At 42.0% G+C, this 20,748-nt stretch overlaps 1 protein-coding gene across 5 annotated transcripts in view; it reads right to left on the minus strand.

Annotated features, from left to right (window-relative positions):
- SNX10 (sorting nexin 10) overlaps positions 1 to 20,748 on the minus strand; it is a 39,141-nt gene that overhangs the window by 5,561 nt on the left and 12,832 nt on the right. For 4 of the 5 annotated variants that reach the window (XM_075828645.1, XM_075828647.1, XM_075828649.1 and 1 more), the window contains 4 exons: positions 11,999 to 12,067; positions 9,662 to 9,745; positions 9,208 to 9,308; positions 8,380 to 8,478 (listed from right to left, as the gene is read on the minus strand). In XM_075828645.1, the coding sequence (XP_075684760.1) occupies positions 8,380 to 8,478; positions 9,208 to 9,308; positions 9,662 to 9,745; positions 11,999 to 12,022 (308 nt within the window). In that variant the 5' untranslated portion in view covers positions 12,023 to 12,067. Of the gene's footprint in view, positions 1 to 8,379; positions 8,479 to 9,207; positions 9,309 to 9,661; positions 9,811 to 11,998; positions 12,068 to 20,748 lie in introns of all 5 variants that reach the window. The other variant, XM_075828650.1, reaches the window with a different exon arrangement.

Raw genomic sequence — 20,748 nt, forward strand, 5'->3', positions numbered from 1 at the left:
TTGAAGGCAACAATCTCCCCCAAACAGAACAGAAAAGCTTGACAAACAAAGATACTCTACAACAACCAAGTGCCTAAGACTGCCGGATAACCTGCAAGATCACAAACCATAAAAGACTTCATGATCGTAAAAACTTTTGACATGTTTTTGCCTCGAATCACATATTTATTTATTTTTTATATAAACTGGATGTATCACCAAGTCAATGTTACAGCTGTGGCTTGATGTAAAGTTGTTTGGTTTTAATAAGGAATATTTAGATTTTTATACGGTATTGTATATGGCTTCTATTGGCATGGGCAGTTCAAACTCGAAGAATTAAAAACCACAAGCTATCTGGGGGAACATAGATCTAGTGTATACAACAAATAGGAGAGAATATGTATGCAATGAATCTAAAAAAAAAAACAAAAAAAAACAAAACACGTAAATTGTGCTCCGCAAAGAGCTTGACCTGGTTAACAAGTGCCATGCATCTTGGATTTCATTCTTCAGCATCACCTGCCGCTACGCGGTGTCACTGCAGAGCTGGTCAATACACTACACGTACAAATGATTCTTGCCGTGTAATGGTTCTCTTAAGACATCAAGGGCCGTATTTATCATGTAAATTTATACAGGAGCAAATGATCGGTGCTGTAGTGGTTTCTGGTGAATAATACGTCTGTCATCTTAACTACACTGTAATCTATATATCTACTTCAAATAAATAGCGTGCCACATAATAACAAACAGTCTCTTTAAAACACAAGTATGGGCAAAGCCTGGTCTAAATCATTAGAACAGCCATGTGCACCAATGAATCAGAGGCAGGACAGCAAGAATTTGGAGCCCGGAGACTCGGCAACAGGAACGCAAAAGTAAAATGCGGGAGAGATCATTTACCAGCCACCAAAGAAATTCAACAGCAATGCCCAAGATGCACATATGAAACTCTGATATACAGTGCCACCTTCATGTGGCAAGCTGTAAGTAGGAAAGGCAATTCATGATGGAAGCGTATTATAAGAGAAATAGATATACTAACGTGTCATGTAAGACAGGCGATGTAAATACGGAAATATTACCTATAAAACGTTGTGGGTTGCCCTCAAAAATTATATTCAAACTGTCTTTTAGGCCTTATTCACACGAGCGTATTTCAGGTCCGTGTTACGCGCGTTAAAACAACGGCCGCCACACGGACCTATGCAATACGATGGGATGGTTTTACCGAATTCAGAATGCTTGGGAGGCATGCCGCCCCTCATCATGAACCAGATGAAGCCTCACAGTTCAAGAAGCACTGACCTAATGTCTGTGGCCGGCTTAAAGAATTTTTTTTCTGGCAGTTTAGGCTGTAAACTCCACTTTGGAAGGACGAATGTAAAACCGGTTATTGTGTAGAGCCAATTACATACAGGAATACTTCAAATATACAACAAACAATTAATAAGTGGCACTTAAGTAATTGACCTAGATTAGAAAAACATGGTTGAGTTCTTCCAAAAATGGTGCTTCACCTATCCACAGCTTGTGTGGTAACGAATTTGAGCCCCATTCTCTTCAATAGAGTAGAGTTCAGTTGCAATACAGCAAACAACCTGCTGACAGGCGGGGTGCAATTTATAAAATTAATGAGCCATGTTTTTTCTAATCTTGGAATACCCCTTTAAAGAGGATCTGTCACTATATATAAGTTGAACTGGTTTACTGACCTGTATAGAGATGTCTCTTATTCCAGCAGTTTTTTTAGACCCCACAGTTCCAGAGATATGGCCCACTGTTGTGTTGGCTCCCTCTATGCTAATTTGCTGTAGTTAGCCAACAGGGCGTGAACTTGCGACGATTGGTCAGCATTATAGGCAGGGAAGCTAGCTCCACCCTGTTGGCTAACTACAGCAAATTAGCATATAGGAAACCAACACAACAGTGGGCCATATCTCGGGAACCGGGGGAATCCAGGGGAAAAAGAAACCCAGGGATATTCAGGTTAACCAGTTCAACTTATATGACCTAGTAACAGGTCCTCTGATAAGACTATTCTAGATTGAGAGCGGAGTAAATTTTTCAAACAGTCTAAACCTCAGAATTACCTATGTTTTGACCATCTTGAAATGAGACTACAGCAGACCCGTGGGACTGTGGAACTTTTTTTCAGCACAGTAACGCAAGACTAACTCAAGAACTTCACATACCCAAATATCTAAATAGACAGTGGGGTACAAATCAAAAGTTATTTATAGACAAAGATCTAATTTAACAATTTGGGTTCCCAATAGTGAAAACAGATTTTGGTTATTATTAACCCTTTCACTGCCCAGGACGTATTTAATGCGTAATGACTTTAAACGCTTGATGTGGCTAGTAGAGGGATAAAGCCCAGAATCTTAGCTTTCAAATGACACCAGGCTCAATATTCTAGGAGCCGCCCTCAGGGAGCAGCAAAAAAAGCAAAAAGTTGACTTCCTGTTTGGTTCCTGTAAGGGAGGGGGAAGCCAAGATCACAGCCTGTTACCATCATCTCTCCCTCTGTACAGTTTCAAGTGACCGTATTACGGAGAATTTTTACAGTCGTGTGCACGGGGCCCAAGTCAAATATGTGAAAGTTGTCCAGACAGCAAAAATGGTTATGAGGGGCAAAGACCACAACAATAGGAAAAGTTTACGACATGAAAAAGCACATCTCCGATTTTTGTCTTGTGATAGTGGATTAGAAAGAAACATTTATCAGTAATTACCGGGGAAAAAAAAAAAAAAAAAGAAAAAAGTGAAACATTAATTTTAGTAACCGACATTTATTATTGATTATTAATTGTGGACGGAAAGCTAATGATTATGGATTCCTCTATAGGTACTAAGGGTGTTACGTGGACAGTGTGCAAAATGTTCCCAAAGGGGTGTTTCAAGATTAAGTTCTCCTAACCACAGGATAGGTGATAACATACGGATTGGTGGGGGTCCAACCGTTGGGACCCCCACCAATCACAAGGGTCCCGGTCCTCTGAACGGAGTGGCAGGTCGCGCAGCTAAAACAGAACGGAAGCAGTACGGAGGAGTGAAAAATCGAGAATTGGTGGTGTATGGAAAACTGTACATATAAGACCGACTCCATAATATGCAGAATGGCAATAAAATAACAGAAAAAGCTTCAGGAAGGAGTCTGAGGCATTTAAATATTACAAGAATTATCTTGTCAAGAGAACAGACAAGAAAGGATTATGCTTTCCAGAGAGAAGGCCACTGACAACTGCCAGGAAGATCAATTCACTACTCGTCTGGCAGCCGACCACTTTACATTTAAACAAGACCTCTGATTTTAGAAACCATCAGTTCCTGAGGAAATATAAAGTATGAGAGGAGTTTTGGTTTTGACTGTACCCCCATTTATCACGTGAAACTTTCTGGAGCACTTCAGTCACCTGGGCACAGGGAGGGTAACCAGTTTGTGGGCCGTTACAATGGTCAGAAAGCAGCTCATCACCAATGTAAAATGATGATTAGTGATTAGGTCATAAACTGTACAGGCTGTGAGCAAAAGCAGCAAGACGAGGACAACAGAAAAGTCAGTCGAGGTCAAAGTGCACCCATCATTTTCATCTCCCAAAATGCACAGTAATAGGAAGAAATCTATCAATCAGCGGCGAGTGAGCGGTGGCAGCTCATTAATAACTAGTCCCAAGTAAAAAGGGCACATAAAAGTAAATGCATTATATAGATTAATAGGATCGATAGATAGAAAGCCTATAAAAAGGGACTTGCAGAAGTGAAAATTCGCATTGAAATGTAGTTCCGGCAACACGCAAACAAATCAAGGTTCTTCATAACAGTCTATTGTTTTCACAGTTATACAATGGAGACCAAGACGGTATATGATCAATGATCTCGAAGGGAAAACAACCTATATGTGCACTTATCCCGAAATGCAGACAATATCAGCAACCTAATCTAATATATATTGTGCAACTATCTATTATGAGGTCATCCTTGAGAAAGGCTAAATGTAAGCCTAAAAACCGACATCCTCTAAATAAAACGTGGCTGAACAGGCAGTGTATGCTGCCCTCTACTGAGCATAAAGTGTATTGACCTGTTCTCCAAATATACCCAGATTTATAATCTGACCTACTGTATATCTCTGCATGCTCTCAGTAGAAGCTAGGTAAGGATTTTAATTGTAAATATATTATGTGCCTGTGATAAACTGTATTATGAATGAATAAGCTTATATCTGAACAAGGTGGTTAAACTCTGTGGGTGATGCGACACCAGACCAGGAGACCCTTAACTGGCAGACCGCAGTCTGAAACTGGACCAGTAACATCGCAAACACTGGACATCCGAGGCAGAAGCCCCATTTTTTGGCCCGCTGCCCTGAGCAGCTGCCACATTCAATTGGATCTGCATCCACAGGATGCAGATACAATTAAATACTATGGTTGAGCAGAGAGCTAGCAGCTCCCTGCTCCACCATTCCATAGGCTACAGGCGATGTTAGGCTTGCAGCCTATAAGGTGCCGGTACAGGATGCGTAGGCCCGTACGATGAGGTCACAACCAGTATTCCCACTAACAATACATCTGGATGTAAATAGTTTGACAAAGTTTGCAAGACAACATTTTACTACTGGTGTTCAGTTTAGTTCTTCACCTGACGAAATCCAGTAAGTGGACTTTTAGTAAAAGTAGCCGACGACCCCTGCACTAGACATATGGTTTATTACCGAGCTTTCACAGACAAATACAGACATAACTTGATCTAAATCAAAATTTTTATACCATACAAAACACATTATGGCCAATTAATCAGGTCAGCACGGTGCTGAAAAGCAGGAAGAAAACCAATGTTGACATCTGCGTTCGGGGCTTCGTCGGCAGATCCGTCACTTTTGACAGCAATAATAGAGTAAGACTCAATAAGTTCGATAATTTCTGCCAGATGCAATAAAAATTCCTTCCTACAGGGCAAACTTTTTTTTGTATAGACATGTAAAAATGCAAAACGTGCCTTCAGTAAATTGGATGCAGCTTATTTTGCTACAAAAAGTTTAATACGATAAAAATGTATACTATAACTATAGTAAAATCTGATTATAACTCACTCTTGTAGAGATCTATACTAAATGTTTATTAGATTGTTCAAGAAACATGAATTCAACTAACCAAGACTGTAAAATGAAAAGCCAGCTGCACATAGAATACGGACGGACTGGAAAACAAGCCACCAGTTCCTGACAGCTGGACGGTGAGCACAGGAAGCTTTAGCAGGAAAGTCTACTCAATAACATTTAAAATGCTGAAAATGATGGATATTGTGACTGCATGTAAAAAAAATAAAAAATAAAAAATAAACTGACCACAGGAAGTTTCTTCGGAAAACATGCCACCTCAGCCACTGTTAACATACAGCTGCCGGTCTAGAGAGAAAATTACTGATCACGACATATTACTTCAAGCTGTGGTCATAGATGTATTTAGAATGTCATCATCATGAGGCAGATGAACGCTAAATACAAAGGGCTTATGAGCAGTTAGGACAACAGGACGTTCTCTGAACCGAAGTTCGGGATGCTGTTAGCAAATTCCAGCTCCCCGGATAAAAGGGCAGGAGGGCATCGCTTAAAGTTAAACCGCTGTTCAAAAAAAAAAAAATAAAAAAAAAAAAACGGTGTCATATTTGTAAAAAAAAGCTTCTCTCCACTTATCAAACTCCTCTCCTCATCCCCCTTGCACAATCTCCATATTCAGTCAGGCAGAGATGGAGGGATTATCAGCTCACTGAGTACAGGTTACAGCTGTTGCCCATAGAAGTCTATGGAGAAGGGAAAGAAGAGGAGCTGAAGACAGACAGATGCTGCTGATGTCTCGACTAAATTTGGGATGAGACAGTAAGGCCGGGTCCCCATGTAGCAAACACTTTGGAATTTCCACAACGGAATTGTGCGCAAAAAATCTGCAGCATTTACAGTAGCAGCAAAGTGGATAAGATTTAGAAAAAGGTCATGCCCATACTGCGGTAAATAAAAATGCAGCGTAAACAATAATTTGACCTACGGTGCGAAATTTTATTCCGTAGCATGTCAATTTATGCTGCGATTTTGTTGATCTTCTGTTGCGGGTTTTCCCCATTGAATTCAATTCAAAAACTCGCAACAGAAAGCCAAGTGTTGTTACTTTTGCGGCGTAATCGCAGCGATTACGCTGCAAGAATCGCAACTCCGGAATACCAAAAAAAGAAAACATTTCATACTTAACCTGGCCTGACCTTTCGTCCCATGTGACCGATGCAGCCAATCACAGGCTGCAGTGTCACATGGCCTGCAACATCATCATAGGCCGGACTATGCGCAGAAACAGAGTATAAGCACTTTCTTCTGCAGCGGAAAGTCCGTTAAAAAAACAAAACAAAAAACGCACAACAAGGTGGTGCAATTTTTCGGACGTTGTGTACTGCGGGTTTTAGGTCGGACATGCTGCGTGATATTTACGAAGCGTATCTGACCCGTGGGAACACGGCCTAAAACAAACACTATTAGATGGAGCAGCGCCTCTCTTCTGCCTCCCTTCTCCATAGCCTTCTATGGGCAGCAGCTGCAACCCAACCTCTGTCAGCTGATAATCCCACTTCATCTTTGCCTCACTGAAGCAGATTTTAGTAGTGAATTGGGAGTCCGAGTCCCTGCTAATATCTGTTGTGGGTCTCACGCACTTCTTAACAGCTAAGGCTGTGTTCACATGTGTGTCGGAGGCTTTGTTAGGAGCCTCCGTCGCAGAATCTGTCATGTTTGCTGGAAAGACTAGCGCAGCATGCAGTGCTATATTGTCGGGCAACACCATCTACCAGATTACACAGAATAGATCTACATTGAAAGTTGAGTAAGGCCCTGTTCAGATGGCTTTTTGCCGGCAAAAAAATAAATAAAATCTGCCTCAGAATTCCTTCAGGAAGTCGCAGCATTTTCCGCCCGCAGCCATTAAAGCTAACGCAAGGACCGTAAGCAAAATAACATAGCAAAAAACACAGACTAGTGTTGCAGGTTTTTTCTGCCTTCCATTGATTTCAAATAGATCAGAGGTGGAAACCACGGCAGGAAGGACATGCCGCTTTTTGTTTCCGCGAGCAGCCAGAAGACACCTCCCACTGAATTCAATAGGGGGCGATTTCGGATGTTTTTTGGCACCAATTCGGATGCGGTTTCCGAATAAAAAAACAAAAACTCTGAACTGACCCTAAAACTTTCTAAATACATTACTTATCCTGAATATAACCTGTATTATACCACACCACACTGATCCACAGATGCATTCCCAATTGTGCAGGCTGTTAGGCTCACCCATCGCGCAGCACGCCGTGCTGGTTCAGTGTATCATTTTAGGAATCTGCATTCTGGGAAGTACAGTATTCATACAAGGAACTGGTCAAAACACTCGAAAAATGCCTTTACTTAACCATCCAATTAATTTTCTTGCTAAAAATGGTAACAGATTGCAGCAAACTACAATAACTTTTCCGGCTACTTCCCTCTGCTGGTGTCTGTTTTTGGCACGAAATATGGAAATGGACCAAAAGGGCAAGTTTAAGGGATATATGGGGTCCAAATCCATTTTCCTCAGTCAGCGGCTCTCCTCCAATCAGAGGTGCAGAGCATCAGCACATGAAGCATCCTTAGAATGAATAAAGGAAGGAGGAAAATAACCTAAATACTATTTCTTTTAGATGAAATTCGGTATGGATTGCTTTTGGTTATTAGTTTAATGGAATTGAATAATTATAGTGTTTAAGTCAGGACAGATTCATCACAGATTGAACTCCGAGTATACAGTACAATGTGAATGGACGCCAAGCCACAACGCAGCATACAATGACTAATATCATATGCACCGTGCCACCGCCATAGCCTTTCTAACTTCACATGCTGCAATTATTAGCATTATCAATCACATGGCTTCCCCTTTAAGGCTGAGGCTGCACACAGACATTTAAGCTGGTCTTACACATCCGCGATCTCCAACAACCTTCCCATGAACATGCATGCTTGGCCTTAAATTGCATGATCAGGGATTTTCCTCAATCCTGAGTGATGCAGCTTGTATAGTGGAGGTATATCACGGTACTGAACTCAAAATAGAAATTACTTATCTACGGATATTTTTATGTGGGTTGAAACGAGGACATAGGGTTATATAAAGGACAAACCGCACGCAGCATGAAAATCTGGTAACCGCAGCGCCACCTTCTATACAGACAATCAAGCCTAAACACTCGTCCTCTTGCGGGGGAAGGGTGGCGACTGACTACAATGAAAAGCCCATATACCATGACGGCAGCCACTAGATGGCTCTGTAACACAGGACATGAATTTTCAGGCATGCACTTCTCTACAAGAAATATAGTACTCACTTATTCAAAAATTCTTGTAGGCCACGAACGCGCTGCTCCACATTCTGTGCATTATTAATATTAAAGAATGGAATTTTAGGCGGTAATTCTGGTAGGTCACTAAAGAAAAAAAGGCAGAAAAAAAAAACAAGTTAACTGATTTTGCATTTATCTACAAAATCAAATATTGATCAATTTTTTTAAATAAAAATTTAAACTAACCAATTCCCAGGTTTCTACTGTGCACTATGCCAAGTGTGTCCTTATAGAATGTTAGGAAGTGTAGCCTATTAGGCTCCTCAGCGCCACAATAGTGTAGTATAGTAGTTAAAGTGTATGTTGATTACGATTACATACTTAGATTTTTTTTTAGAATGGAAATAAAATTAAAAACGTAGATTTTTAGGATTTGTAAGCCAAAAAAAAAGTTACTGAAACATTTACATGAATACTGAAAACGTTACATTTTCAAAAATATATTTAAACTATCATTATTAGAAATAAAACTTTAATTTATACTATTAAGAAAAAAAAAATTACGCAAATACTCCAAATATACATTTGCACGCCTTATGCACACAGCCGTCTCACAATTCCCTTTTGTATGGAACCGTAATAGGGCCGCCATCGAGGTGCATGAGCCCTCTACTGTACCCCTGTATGCCTCCAATTTTATACAGAGGGTCCGGCTTTTTTGCTCCATCAGACTCCATATCTACAAAGGTATTGTCCATACACAGTCCAGCGGAGCCTTATAGCTGTGCAAGGAGGCTGAATGAGCCTCTATACAGCTCCCACTTGTGGCTGTAATAACTATATATTGTGCACGCATTTCACAGAACCACTTACATTAGCACGGCATTACTCTGAAGTTTTTGGCGCAGCCATACAAATTCTCGAAACCTTCTTCGGACACGGGAGGTTTTCACAGTGAAGCACATACTGTTTGTCTGTAGAGACATTACAGGGTTTACTTGGAATTATGGAAAAAAAAAAAAAAAAAAAAAAAAAAAAAAAAGGACAGATCTTATATGTGGATCTTTGGATTTACACAACATACACATAGTAAAGAAAAGTTCATAACCTGATCGTTCCCCACCCTTTACAGACCGATCAAAAAAGAAGAATACGTTTAAAAAAGTATCGCAACTAAATGTAAAAAAAACTTTCAGCTGCGTATTTCTATTTTCTTAGGAGTTAATAAACTCCATCCCAGCACACACAAACGTTACGCTACACAAACCAAATCATACCGATTAAAAGCAGAAGAAATCAGAAAATATCAGTCTAAATAGAGACTTACATGGATGCAGATTTCATAGTCCAGATAGGGATGCCAATCATCTTTCTGTATTTTGGGATCTCGCACCCAAACACTGATGGTCTCCTGTAATAGCATAATGGAAGGTCACAGCACTGCAGGATGCTAGCTTCACCAGGAGCAGTTCTACACTGACAAGTTACACGAGGAAGCAGAGTTATAGCATTACAAGGCAGGAGGAAAAAAAACAAAACACGCCTCATTGCTCAAGTCACCTGACTAAACAGGACTCGGAAATTCTGCGTTAAACTTGCCAAGTCTTCAAAAGAGGATACAAGAGTCTTTCCAACATTGCATCAGGATTGACCCCAAGACATATGCTTTTTGGGAGGAAAAGGTCAGCATCGAAGAAATTTTGTTTTGTTTTAGAGAACACATTTGTATTTTGCCATGCAGTCATAATATATAGCACAAAATAACACACAACAGTTCCTTCAAGTCTGCCTTAAAGGGGCTTTCCCCACAATAAATATTTATCACCTATCCACAGAATATTAGAAGAGGACACCCTTTTGAGAAGGTACAAAAAAAAAAAAAAAGTTGCGATACAACCGAACATTGTGATCTCACAATATCATATGCGATTGTATTATTACTCTATGGGAATAGGCTTGGTAATATCACGTTTTTATGCGCTCCCCATAGAAATATGTGCAAATCACCACAGAGTCCTGGATGGACAAACACCACAGTACAGAAGTGCCTGGAAACAGGAGTTAAAACCACTCCAGGAACCCATCCCCATCTGTACAGCAGCACATGGAGTCCCTATACTCAATACTACAGAAGTGCAGGTTATTATACTATATTACGTATTTCTTCTTTACATAAAATGTACACACCAGCAGCTTAGTAAAGACCTGTTTAATAGGAAGACTAAGAGCTTACTGGTTAATAAAAAAATAAAAAAAAATGGACCAAACACCATGTGATGGTCACCTATGACAAGGAGTGTCAGCATTATTATACAGATTAGAATGAATATCTCAGGTTTCTAGATTGACTCAATTCAGAAGGGAGGTGAAATGCAATTGTTGGATATTATTTTGGTTAAAAATAGAAGATTGGACTTTATACTGACTTTCTTTGCTGCACCGTTTTCTAAGGTAACGGTAATAACCGGTAATAAGGTAACGGTAGTAAGCAATGACCGATATATGGCTCCTATGATCTCCAGTTCATCTCCATATTTAAGCACACGCCACTGGTACCCGACTCAAAATGTAAATCATTAACTGCACAGTTGTGTCTTGTCCTTCAACTTCTTCATAGAAAAGCTCATTTGGGCAGATTTAGAGAAGGGACCATAAGGCTGCACCGCACGTAATATGCATCGTGTGCATGGACCCTAAGGGTATATTCACACGGCTTATTTTCGGCTGTTTTTCTGGCCGTAAACAGATGAAAAATCAAAAGCAGAAAGCCTCCAAACATCTGCCCATTGATTTCAATGGGAAAACTGGCGTCCTGTTCGATGGGCCGTTTGACGCGGGCGTCTTTAAACAGCTCTGTATTTTCAGACGTTTTTTTAGTAAGCGTGTGAACATACCCTAAAGGCTAAATTCCTGACATGTGAGCCGGGTGCCAGCTCTGGGTGACATCAAAATGTAGCCTGCGTGTCAGTAAATTAACGGACAGGATTTGGACTGCAATAGAGTCAATGAATTTCCAATTATAGCTGAAGGGGAACCTTATTGTAGATCAATATTTTACTAAGTACAACCTAGTGTCATGGTAGTTTTATGATGTCAAGAATCGGGTGGATTTGAGGTGGATTTGACATACTTCAACATCATGATGAATCTGGCCTCTAATATTTTAATATTATATAGTGAATAGTAGCCTAAAGCCTGCCACCAGAGGCCTAACTGCAAGATCCTGAGTCCCAATGCAAAAGCGTTCACAGCCAGCTACCCTCAACCTACCGGATACAGTCATATACAATCCTGGGACCCTCCCCCCTCAGGCATCAAGCCCCCGATTCCTACTTCTGCTCCCCATAGTCCATATCTATGCTCCTGCCTGCTACATGGGCAACACATGCAGTTCTAGGACATAAAAACCTTTTGATAAACTTCCAGAAATCTACCCTTTTATGTTTTTTTAATTCCCAATGGGCTGCACACTTTTTTTTTTTTTTTTTTTTAAAAAGGCCAATCAACCCTTTAGGAAATATGACTTAGGTTTAATACATTCTTTTTTGCTATGATAGTGCAAATCTTCCGATATGATGATTCATACAAAAAATCTTAATCACTTGAATGGATACTGGCCGTATTACAACTTTACTGGAAACACTTATCGTGAATGGATACTTACCCCTTTCCGGTCCTTGGGTAGCATACTTCACAGAAGTCAAGAGCGACAAGGATAAAATAAAAAAAATTCCTAGAACAAGAAAGCACTGTTTAGAGTCACGGAGTATGACAACCATAAACTTAAAGAAAGAACGCCTTGTTCCTACTGCTTGCATGAAACATCTCTAGCCAACATTTGTAAGAAAAATCTAGAAGACCGGAGCACTCCAGATAGGAGTGACACAAGCAATGCCAACACCTTTTAGTAACATTTTTATGCATGAGGCCCATAGTGTTCCCACGTGAATCACAAAAGTGAATTCAAGTAAAATGGGGGAGGTCTGGATAGCAACATCTGTAACAGGGACCCTTCATGTATCTTGCAATGTAAAGAAATAGTGTATCCGCTTATGTGGCATAGAAACCCTTGGGCCCACTTAGGAACCAGTTCTCATGTGCAACTGTAACCTCTGTATCTCATACTTATGACCCTGAAAATGGACAAATAATGTCACAGTATAGGGATCGTTCTAAGATATGTCATGGTACACACACATTTAGATCTACCACAGAGATCATAAAAACGGAACAGTGATAATACAATTATATTTCTACAAAGATAATAAAAATGATGTCACAGCACATGGTAATGTAACTGCCGAGGAATAATAGTCAGCGATGTCACACGCAGTGATCATGGTCGCAGGATCTCTATACTGGGATAACGCACAAACTGGAATAAGCACCACAGTGAAGTCCCAGTACATTGATCATTAACACTAAAAGTGATTGGAAAGTGTTATTGCCCAGAGTGATGTCACATAACAGGGATAATGTCAGTGATGTCACAGTGCAAGGCCTTAAACAGCTGTCGACCGAACGGCCTTGCCTTTAATATCTTAGTTGCAGATTTCGTTGTTTTTGCTGGACAACGTAGCGCAGCATTTTGTCCTGCAAAATGACCTTAACAGAAGCCAGACGGAGCCCATTACAGTCAATGGGATACATCGGGTGCTCATTTTTTCCATCATGCGATGGATCCGGCTTTTTGTTGTTCCGCTTCTATGACTAAGCGGAATAATGGAAAATCCCAAAGCAGATGTGAACAAAGCTCTGGAAGTGATATTTTGATGCCCGAGTGCAGGAATGTACATCAAAGGTGTTGTACACTTTGTTCAACCCTTGTCCATATGCCGTATTGAAGGTAATAAATAATAGTCCCAGGTTTGCAATTCTCCTATTAGTCAGTGGAGAGTCCCTACAAACAGCAGCTCTCCATCTAGACCAGTGATTCCTAAACGGCGAGGCACAAAAGTTGCGTTAGTGAGGCGCAGTTAGCCGACAGGCGTGATCATAATGTTTAGGCATCACTATGTTCTGGTTGGTGAGGAGCCAGCCGAAAAAGGTTGAAAAGCCCTGACCTAAAGTCTCTTTTGAATTGTCAAATCCATATGAAAAACCACAAAAAAGTAAGGGTATGTGCACACGATGAGGCTTTTACGTCTGAAATGACAGACTATTTTCAGGAGAAACCAGCTGTGTCGTTTCAGACGTAAATGCTCATCCTCGCATTTTGCGAGGCTTCGACAGCCGTAAGTTTTGAGCTGCTCTTCATTGAGTTCAATGAAGAACGGCTCAAATTGCGTCTGAAAGAAGTGTCCTGCACTTCTTTTGACGAGGCTGTATTTTTACGCGTCGTCGTTTGACAGCTGTCAAACGACGACACGTAAATGACAGGTCGTCTGCACAGTACGTCGGCAAACCCATTCAAATGAATGGGCAGATGTTTGCCGACGTATTGTAGCCCTATTTTCAGACGTAAAACGAGGCATAATACGCCTTGTTTACGCCTGAAAATAGGTCGTGTGAACCCAGCCTTAGGGGCAAGAAGCCAATTTATAGGTGCATAGGCTACCTGGCCCTTGGATTTGGCCAACCCTCTTATTTAACCCCTTAGTGACCAGCCTATTTTAGGCCCGAATTACCAAGCTTTTTTTTTTTTCCTATAGTTGCATTCAAAGAGCTAGAATTTTTTTTATTTTTCTGTCGACATAGCTGTATAAGGACTTGTTTTTTGCAGGATTAGTTGTACTTTTTAACGGCACCATTTTGGGACACATCATTTTTCATTAACTTTCATGAACTTTCTTTTTGGGCGGGGAGATAGAAAAAAAAACCTGAAATTCTGCCATAGTTCTATGCGTTTTTAAATTCACACCATTCACTGTGCAGAATAAATAACAAGTTAACTTTATTCTATGGGTCGGTACGATTACGGCGATACCACATATGTAGAGTTTTTTTTATGTTTTACGACTTTTGCACAATAAAAACACTTTTGAACTAAAATTTGTTTTTGAATCATCCAAGAACCGTCATTTTTTTTTTTTTCTGTCACTGTAGTGATATGAGGGCTTGTTTTTTGCAGGACAAGGCGTAGTTTTGATTGGTACTGTTTTGGGGTATATGGGACTTATTGATTAACTTTTATTATGACTTTTTTTGGGGGGCAATGGAAAATAGCAATTTCACCATCATTTTTTGCGGTTTTCCTTTTAAACCGTAAGGTGTACACCGTAAATTACATATTAACTTTATTGTTTGGGTCATTACGGTCGCGGTGATACCATATATGTGTACTTCTATTTTTTACACTTACAAAATCACTAGCATTAGTAACTCATTTTTATTTTACATTTACTTACTTTTTTAGTCCCACCAGGGGACTTCACTATGCGATCTTTGGATCGCTGCTATAATGCTTTGGTATACTTAGGATACCAAAGCATTATTGCCAGTCAGTGTAAATCTGACAGGCAATCCATTAGGACGTGCCATGGTCGATATTGACCGCGCCATTTAACGGGTTAAACTGCCGCGATCTAAGTAAATTTCGATCGCGGCCGTTGGAGCAGGAGCCCAGCAGTCAGACAGCCGAGCCCCGGCTCCAGCCTGCACGGGATACCCGTGCAGGACTTAGGCTAGGCGACGGCCTAGCCTAAGGCCCCTTAGTGACCGCTGTGAAAAGGAGTATTGGTGGTCACTAAGGGGTTAAAGGGGAAACCTGCTGTTCAATGTAAATCTACATATCGTCGTCATCTTTAGGGTATGTTCACACAGGGTTTTGCAGGCTGAAAATTCTGCCTCAAAATTCCGTCTGGATTTTGATCTGCCTGCACGCTGTGTTTCTCGCCCACGGCGCTCAAAAACGCTTTCACTACCTCCCATTGATGTCAATGGGAGGTCAGAAACTTAAACGCCCGAAGGTAGGGCATTTCGCGTCATTTTCCCGCGAGCTGGTTTCACCGCTAACGGGGGAGAAAAAGCCTCCGCCTCCCATTGAAATCAATGGGAGGCGTTTTCTGCCATTTTTCCGAAACGCAGTGTGAACAGGGCCTAAATTTTGAAAATACAGATGTTTAACTTTATTATATAACCTTTTACATTTAAAAGAGAACTATTCGTGTTAGTTTCTTTACTTCTAGAACAAATCCTGCATGGGATGGTTGATGGGTTGAAATCCATTCCGAGAAGAATTTTGCAGGAAGTGCCGTGTCACTTCTAAGAACAGCAGAGAAGAAGCTTGTTGGTTTTCTAAGAAAGGAAATGTCCTTATTTTCACTTGCAGCATTCAGAATTCATGGCAGTTTTTAATAAGTAAAATGGACCTACTAGAGTCGTTTAGCATACCGTGACATTTTTCACTCTGGTCCCCAAAACACAAGTTGCTTTGTCCACTATAGGACCCTAAAGAGATACGGTCAGCTCTTCTGCATTGGGCACCTTCCTCAATTAGCCCTCCAGGAAATGTATGAATAAATAGACAGCCCATTGATACCATTTCCCTTGTCCTAATGGGGCTGGTTCCTACACAACCTGACATTGTCCAATTCGTGTTATAGGGGCAGATTTACATTATAAGGGCGGTGTAATACATCCGTGCATCGCGCGTGTTTTTCACGCGCGTCGCACGGACCTATGCTTGTCTATGGGGCAGTGCAGACGGTAAGTGATTTTTGCGCAGCGTTAGTCTGCTGCGTAAAACTCATGACAGGTCCTATATTTATGTGTTTTTCGTGCACACACCCATTGAAGTCAATGGGTGCGTGAAAATCACACGTACCACACGAAAGCACTTCCGTGGGACGCGCATGATTTGCGCAACAGCAGTCAAAAGTATGTTTGCAATCAGAAAAGCACCACGTGCTTTTCTGTTTACAAACATCCAAACAGTGTCATAATGATGGCGGCTGCACGAAAATCACGCAGCCGCGCATCATACGCTGATGACACACGCAGCTGTTAAGTGCCTTTTGCGCACGCAAAACGCAGCATTTTTTGCGTGCGCAAAAACGCACACGCTCGTGTAAATTTGCCCAAACAGCGAGACTTGTACGGACACACCCTTCTGACAAGGGGAATGGTAACACCCAGCTGTCAATGTATACACACACTCTGTTATTCCTCCTGTAAGGGCATGACCACACATGGCGGAATTCCTCCGCAACTGTCCGCATCGATGCCGCACAGAATCTGCGTTGCAGATTCTGCAGCGGATCTGCACAAAATGTGCAGTACATTGATGCGGACTAGCTGCTGCAGACTGCGGGAAAAGTGCTTCCCTTCTCCCTATCAGTGCAGGATAGAGAGAAGGGACAGCACTTTCCCTAGTGAAAGGAAACGATTTTCATACTTACCGGCCGTTGTCTTGGTGACGCGTCCCTCTTTCGGCATCCAGCCCGACCTCCCTGGATGACGCGCCAGTCCATGTGACCGCTGCAGCCTGTGCTTGGCCTGTGATTGGCTGCAGCCGTCACTTACACTGAAACGTCATCCTGGGAGGCCGGACTGGAGACAGACGAAGGGAGTTCTCGGTAAGTATGAACTTATATGTTTTTTTACAGATACATGTATATTGGGATCGGTAGTCACTGTCCCGGGTGCAGAAACAGTTACTGCCGATCGCTTAACTCTTTCAGCACCCTGGACAGTGACTATTTACAGACGTCTCCTAGCAACGCTCCCGTCATTACGGGAGCCCCATTGACTTCCTCAGTCTGGCTGTAGACCTAGAAATACCTAGGTCCAGCCAGAATGAAGAAATGTCAAGTTAAAAAAGCAAGACGCATCCGCAGCACACATGACATGTGCATGACAGCTGCGGACTTCATTGCGGAACTTAGAATCTCCATTGAAGTCAATGGAGAAATTCCGCCATGAGTCCGCCACTGCTCCGCAACAGACAGAGCATGCTGCGGACACCAAATTCCGCTCCGCAGCCTATGCTCCGCAGCGGAATTGTACGCATCGTGTAAACGAACACTGCTAAATTAAAGTGAAAGTCAATGGAGAAACGGCTCCGCTGCGGATTAACGCTGCGGAGTGTCCGCAGCGGAATTTAAGTGGAATTCCGCCATGTGTGAACCCGCCCTAAATGTAACGGTACAAAGTTCTAAGACAAAGTGCTAAAGCATTGCTATTTAGTGGTAAATTGTAGATATCTGGGGGAGCTACTCACAATAAAAGGCCCACAATCTAAACTAGTTTACTTTGTAGTACGTAAAATAATATAGCAAGTCCAATTCTGTCCCGGAAAAATAACATTGTTCCAATTTTTTTTTACAATAGTTTCCACGTGGAAGGTAACTAATAAATTCATCAGCAGTAGGGATGCACGATGCATCGAAATTTCGATACCATTTTGATAGTATTGGACCGTTTCACGGTGTACTGTGTCAATTTATGTATTTTGATACTAAGTGGTATGGCCGCACAGCTTATTATTGAAATAAATGGAGAGAACATGGCGCACACAATGTACAGCACCCGCCCCTCTCGTCAAGAGTGCCGGCCGAGTCGCAGTAGGAGGAAGGAGCGCTCCTCTTTTCTTTCTCTACAGCCAATGATAAGCTGGGAACGTGAGAAAGGGGCAGGGCGTGGAGAACGTTGGGAGCGGCACAGGTTTCCCGATGACGTGCCTGTGTCGTACGCGCTTCAGTGCACAGTGACAGACCAGTCCCAGGCAGGTATTAGAGCACTAGTCAAAGACTTAAAGGCACTAGTATTTTTTGCAGCCAGCAATGAGGAACATTGGGGTTAATGTGACCCATAATCACCCCAATGTTGCCATTATGTGAGGGAAATTATGAAGTCATTATTAAAGTGAGGCACAAAGGGTTATGAATTTAGTACCTCTATGTGCCTCATTAATAGTAATTAACCCAATCATGTACCTCACCTTAACCCAATGTTGCCCATTACATCTGTGAGCAAGGTACTTGATGGGATCACTTACTATAATGAATATAATGGGCACCATTGGGTTAACGTGTGAGGGAAAAGTTGGGGTTAATTCACACGGCTGTGTTCGGTGCGTGAGATAGAGACGATGTCGCCCGCTTTTCCTGGATTAAAAATACTTCAGAAAGCCGGGCTTCTAGCATCATAGTCATCAATGCGGCTGCGAGTCACTGCCTCCCCACGAGAATACGGTCCTGTAGTGTAATCATGCTTTCAGGACTTTATAATTGAGTTTTTTGTTTTTTTTATTGTTAGCAAATTATCGTTTTGGTATCAAGTATCGCAATACTACTCTAAGTATCGGTATATAAATCCAAATTCTGGTATCGTGACAACCCTAATCAGCAGTGTATCATTTATTTATTTTTTTATTACCACTTAAATAGCCCAGGCTACTGCAGTAGTGGTATGAACAGAGCCCTATACACAAAAGGCCATAACACTATCAAACATAGCATCATATTGCCTTTAAGTAAAGCTGGCCATACACAAGAACACTGTAGGCCGAAAGCTTGTTTAGCAAAAAGCCATCTCTCACCAATCTCTGCATAAACATGTATGCTGGGCGCGGCCAAGTAGGCATGATTTACTCATCAGGAAGGAGACAAGCAGCTGCCGGGCACTTGGGACAGCAGCTTTTCTTCCTACAGTGGGAAAACCCCAACATGTCCAATCCTTGAGCATCACTAAGGGGAGGAGAGATAGTTTTCTTGTTCATGTCATGGCTAGATGTTAGCTACCACTCCGATATACTGCGTCCTTGGTCAATGAGGAAGGAGCTGCTTGGAAAACCCTGTGTAATTATCAAGGCAAAAAAAAAAAAACACAAAAAGGGCAGGCAGATTTAATCTCCTTCAGAAATTTATAGCCAGCTTTCCCAGACACCAGTTGCATAATGGAACAGATCCTTTCTTGAATAGGGACACATACATAAAGAGGTGGACATGCAGCTACTATGGAGCCCATAGAGAAGGGGAATCCCAGAAGCCATGATTTCTCTCATAGCTTTGTAAATTAATTTGAGAAGTTCAGCAGGACACACCAAGCATGAAGGCAGGGTGCCCACATACACTATTCAGCCATAGCGTTAAAACCACTGACCGGTAAAGTGAATAACATTGATTCTCTGTTTACAAATGGCACCTGTCAGGGGTGGAATACATTAGGCAGAAAGTGAACAGTCAGTTCTTGAAGTTGAGGTGTTGGAAGTGTAAGGATCTGAGTAACTACCATTTGGCCGTTTTTTAGAGGCTAGACAACTGGGTCAAAGCATCTTTACAATGGCAGGTGTTCCCCATACATGTAGTGGTTAGCAGCTACCAACAGTGGTCCAAGGAAGAGCAAACAACGACAGGGTCACGGGCGCCCAATGCTCATTGATCCCTGAGGGGTGCTAAGGCTAGTCAGTCTGGTCTGTTCCCGTAGATCCTGGCTGTAGTACAAATTGCTGAAAATGCGAACGCTGGCCATGATAAAAAGGTGTCAGAACATAGTATCGCAACTTGCTGCGTAGCTGAAGAGCGGTCAGAGCGCCCATACTGACCCTTGTCCACCGCCAAAGGCACCTACAATCGGTACGTGAGCATCGGAAATGTACCATGGAGCAATGGAAAGAGGTATCCGAGTTTGATTAATCACGCTTATAGCTTGTGGATAGCGGGTGCGTGGATTGCCTGGGGAAGAGATGCCACCAGGATACACTATGAGAAGAAGGAAAGCTGGCAGAGGCAGTGATGCTCTGGGTAATGTTATGCTGGGAAACCTTGGATCCTGGCATTCATGTGGAGGTTGCTTTGACATGTACCACCTACCTAAAAACATTGTTGCAGACTAAGTACACCCATGCATGGCATTCCCTACTGGCAGTGGCCTTTCAGCAGGATAACGCGCCCTGCCACACTGCAAAAATTGAGCAGGAATGTTTTAAGTGACATGACAAATAGTTCAAGGCATTGACTTGGACTCGAAATTTCCCAGATCTCAATCCGATCAAGCTTCTATGGGATGTGCTGGAAAAACAAAATGTCTTGATGCCAGATACTACAGGAACCTACAGAGGTCTTGTGGAGTTCATGCCTCAAAAGGGTCAGAGCGATTTTGGCAAGACAAGGGCGACCTACACGATATTAGACAGCTGGCTTCAGTGTTATGGCTGAACGGCACAAATCAGTAGTCCAAGGATCTACCGCCGCCTCTAGTCACCACATCACATTGAAACCTGCATACAGGAGGTTGTTTCCAAATAGGCTGCTGTCCTGCATCAACCCTCAGCCATAAGAAGCAAATATTCGTATAAAAATAAATCACTACGCAGGTGGTGATTATAATGCACAGAAAACATTTGCTTGAAATGTTTATGTAAGAAAAGCATAACTGGTCACCCCACATAGTTCTCAACATTTTTCCTGCACGACTGGCTGAAAAAGATCAGGATACGGAAGCAAACTGATGACTCCCTGGATGAATGCGCTG

Source organism: Rhinoderma darwinii, chromosome 5 (genome assembly GCF_050947455.1).
Source record: "Rhinoderma darwinii isolate aRhiDar2 chromosome 5, aRhiDar2.hap1, whole genome shotgun sequence".
NCBI lineage: Eukaryota > Metazoa > Chordata > Amphibia > Anura > Rhinodermatidae > Rhinoderma > Rhinoderma darwinii.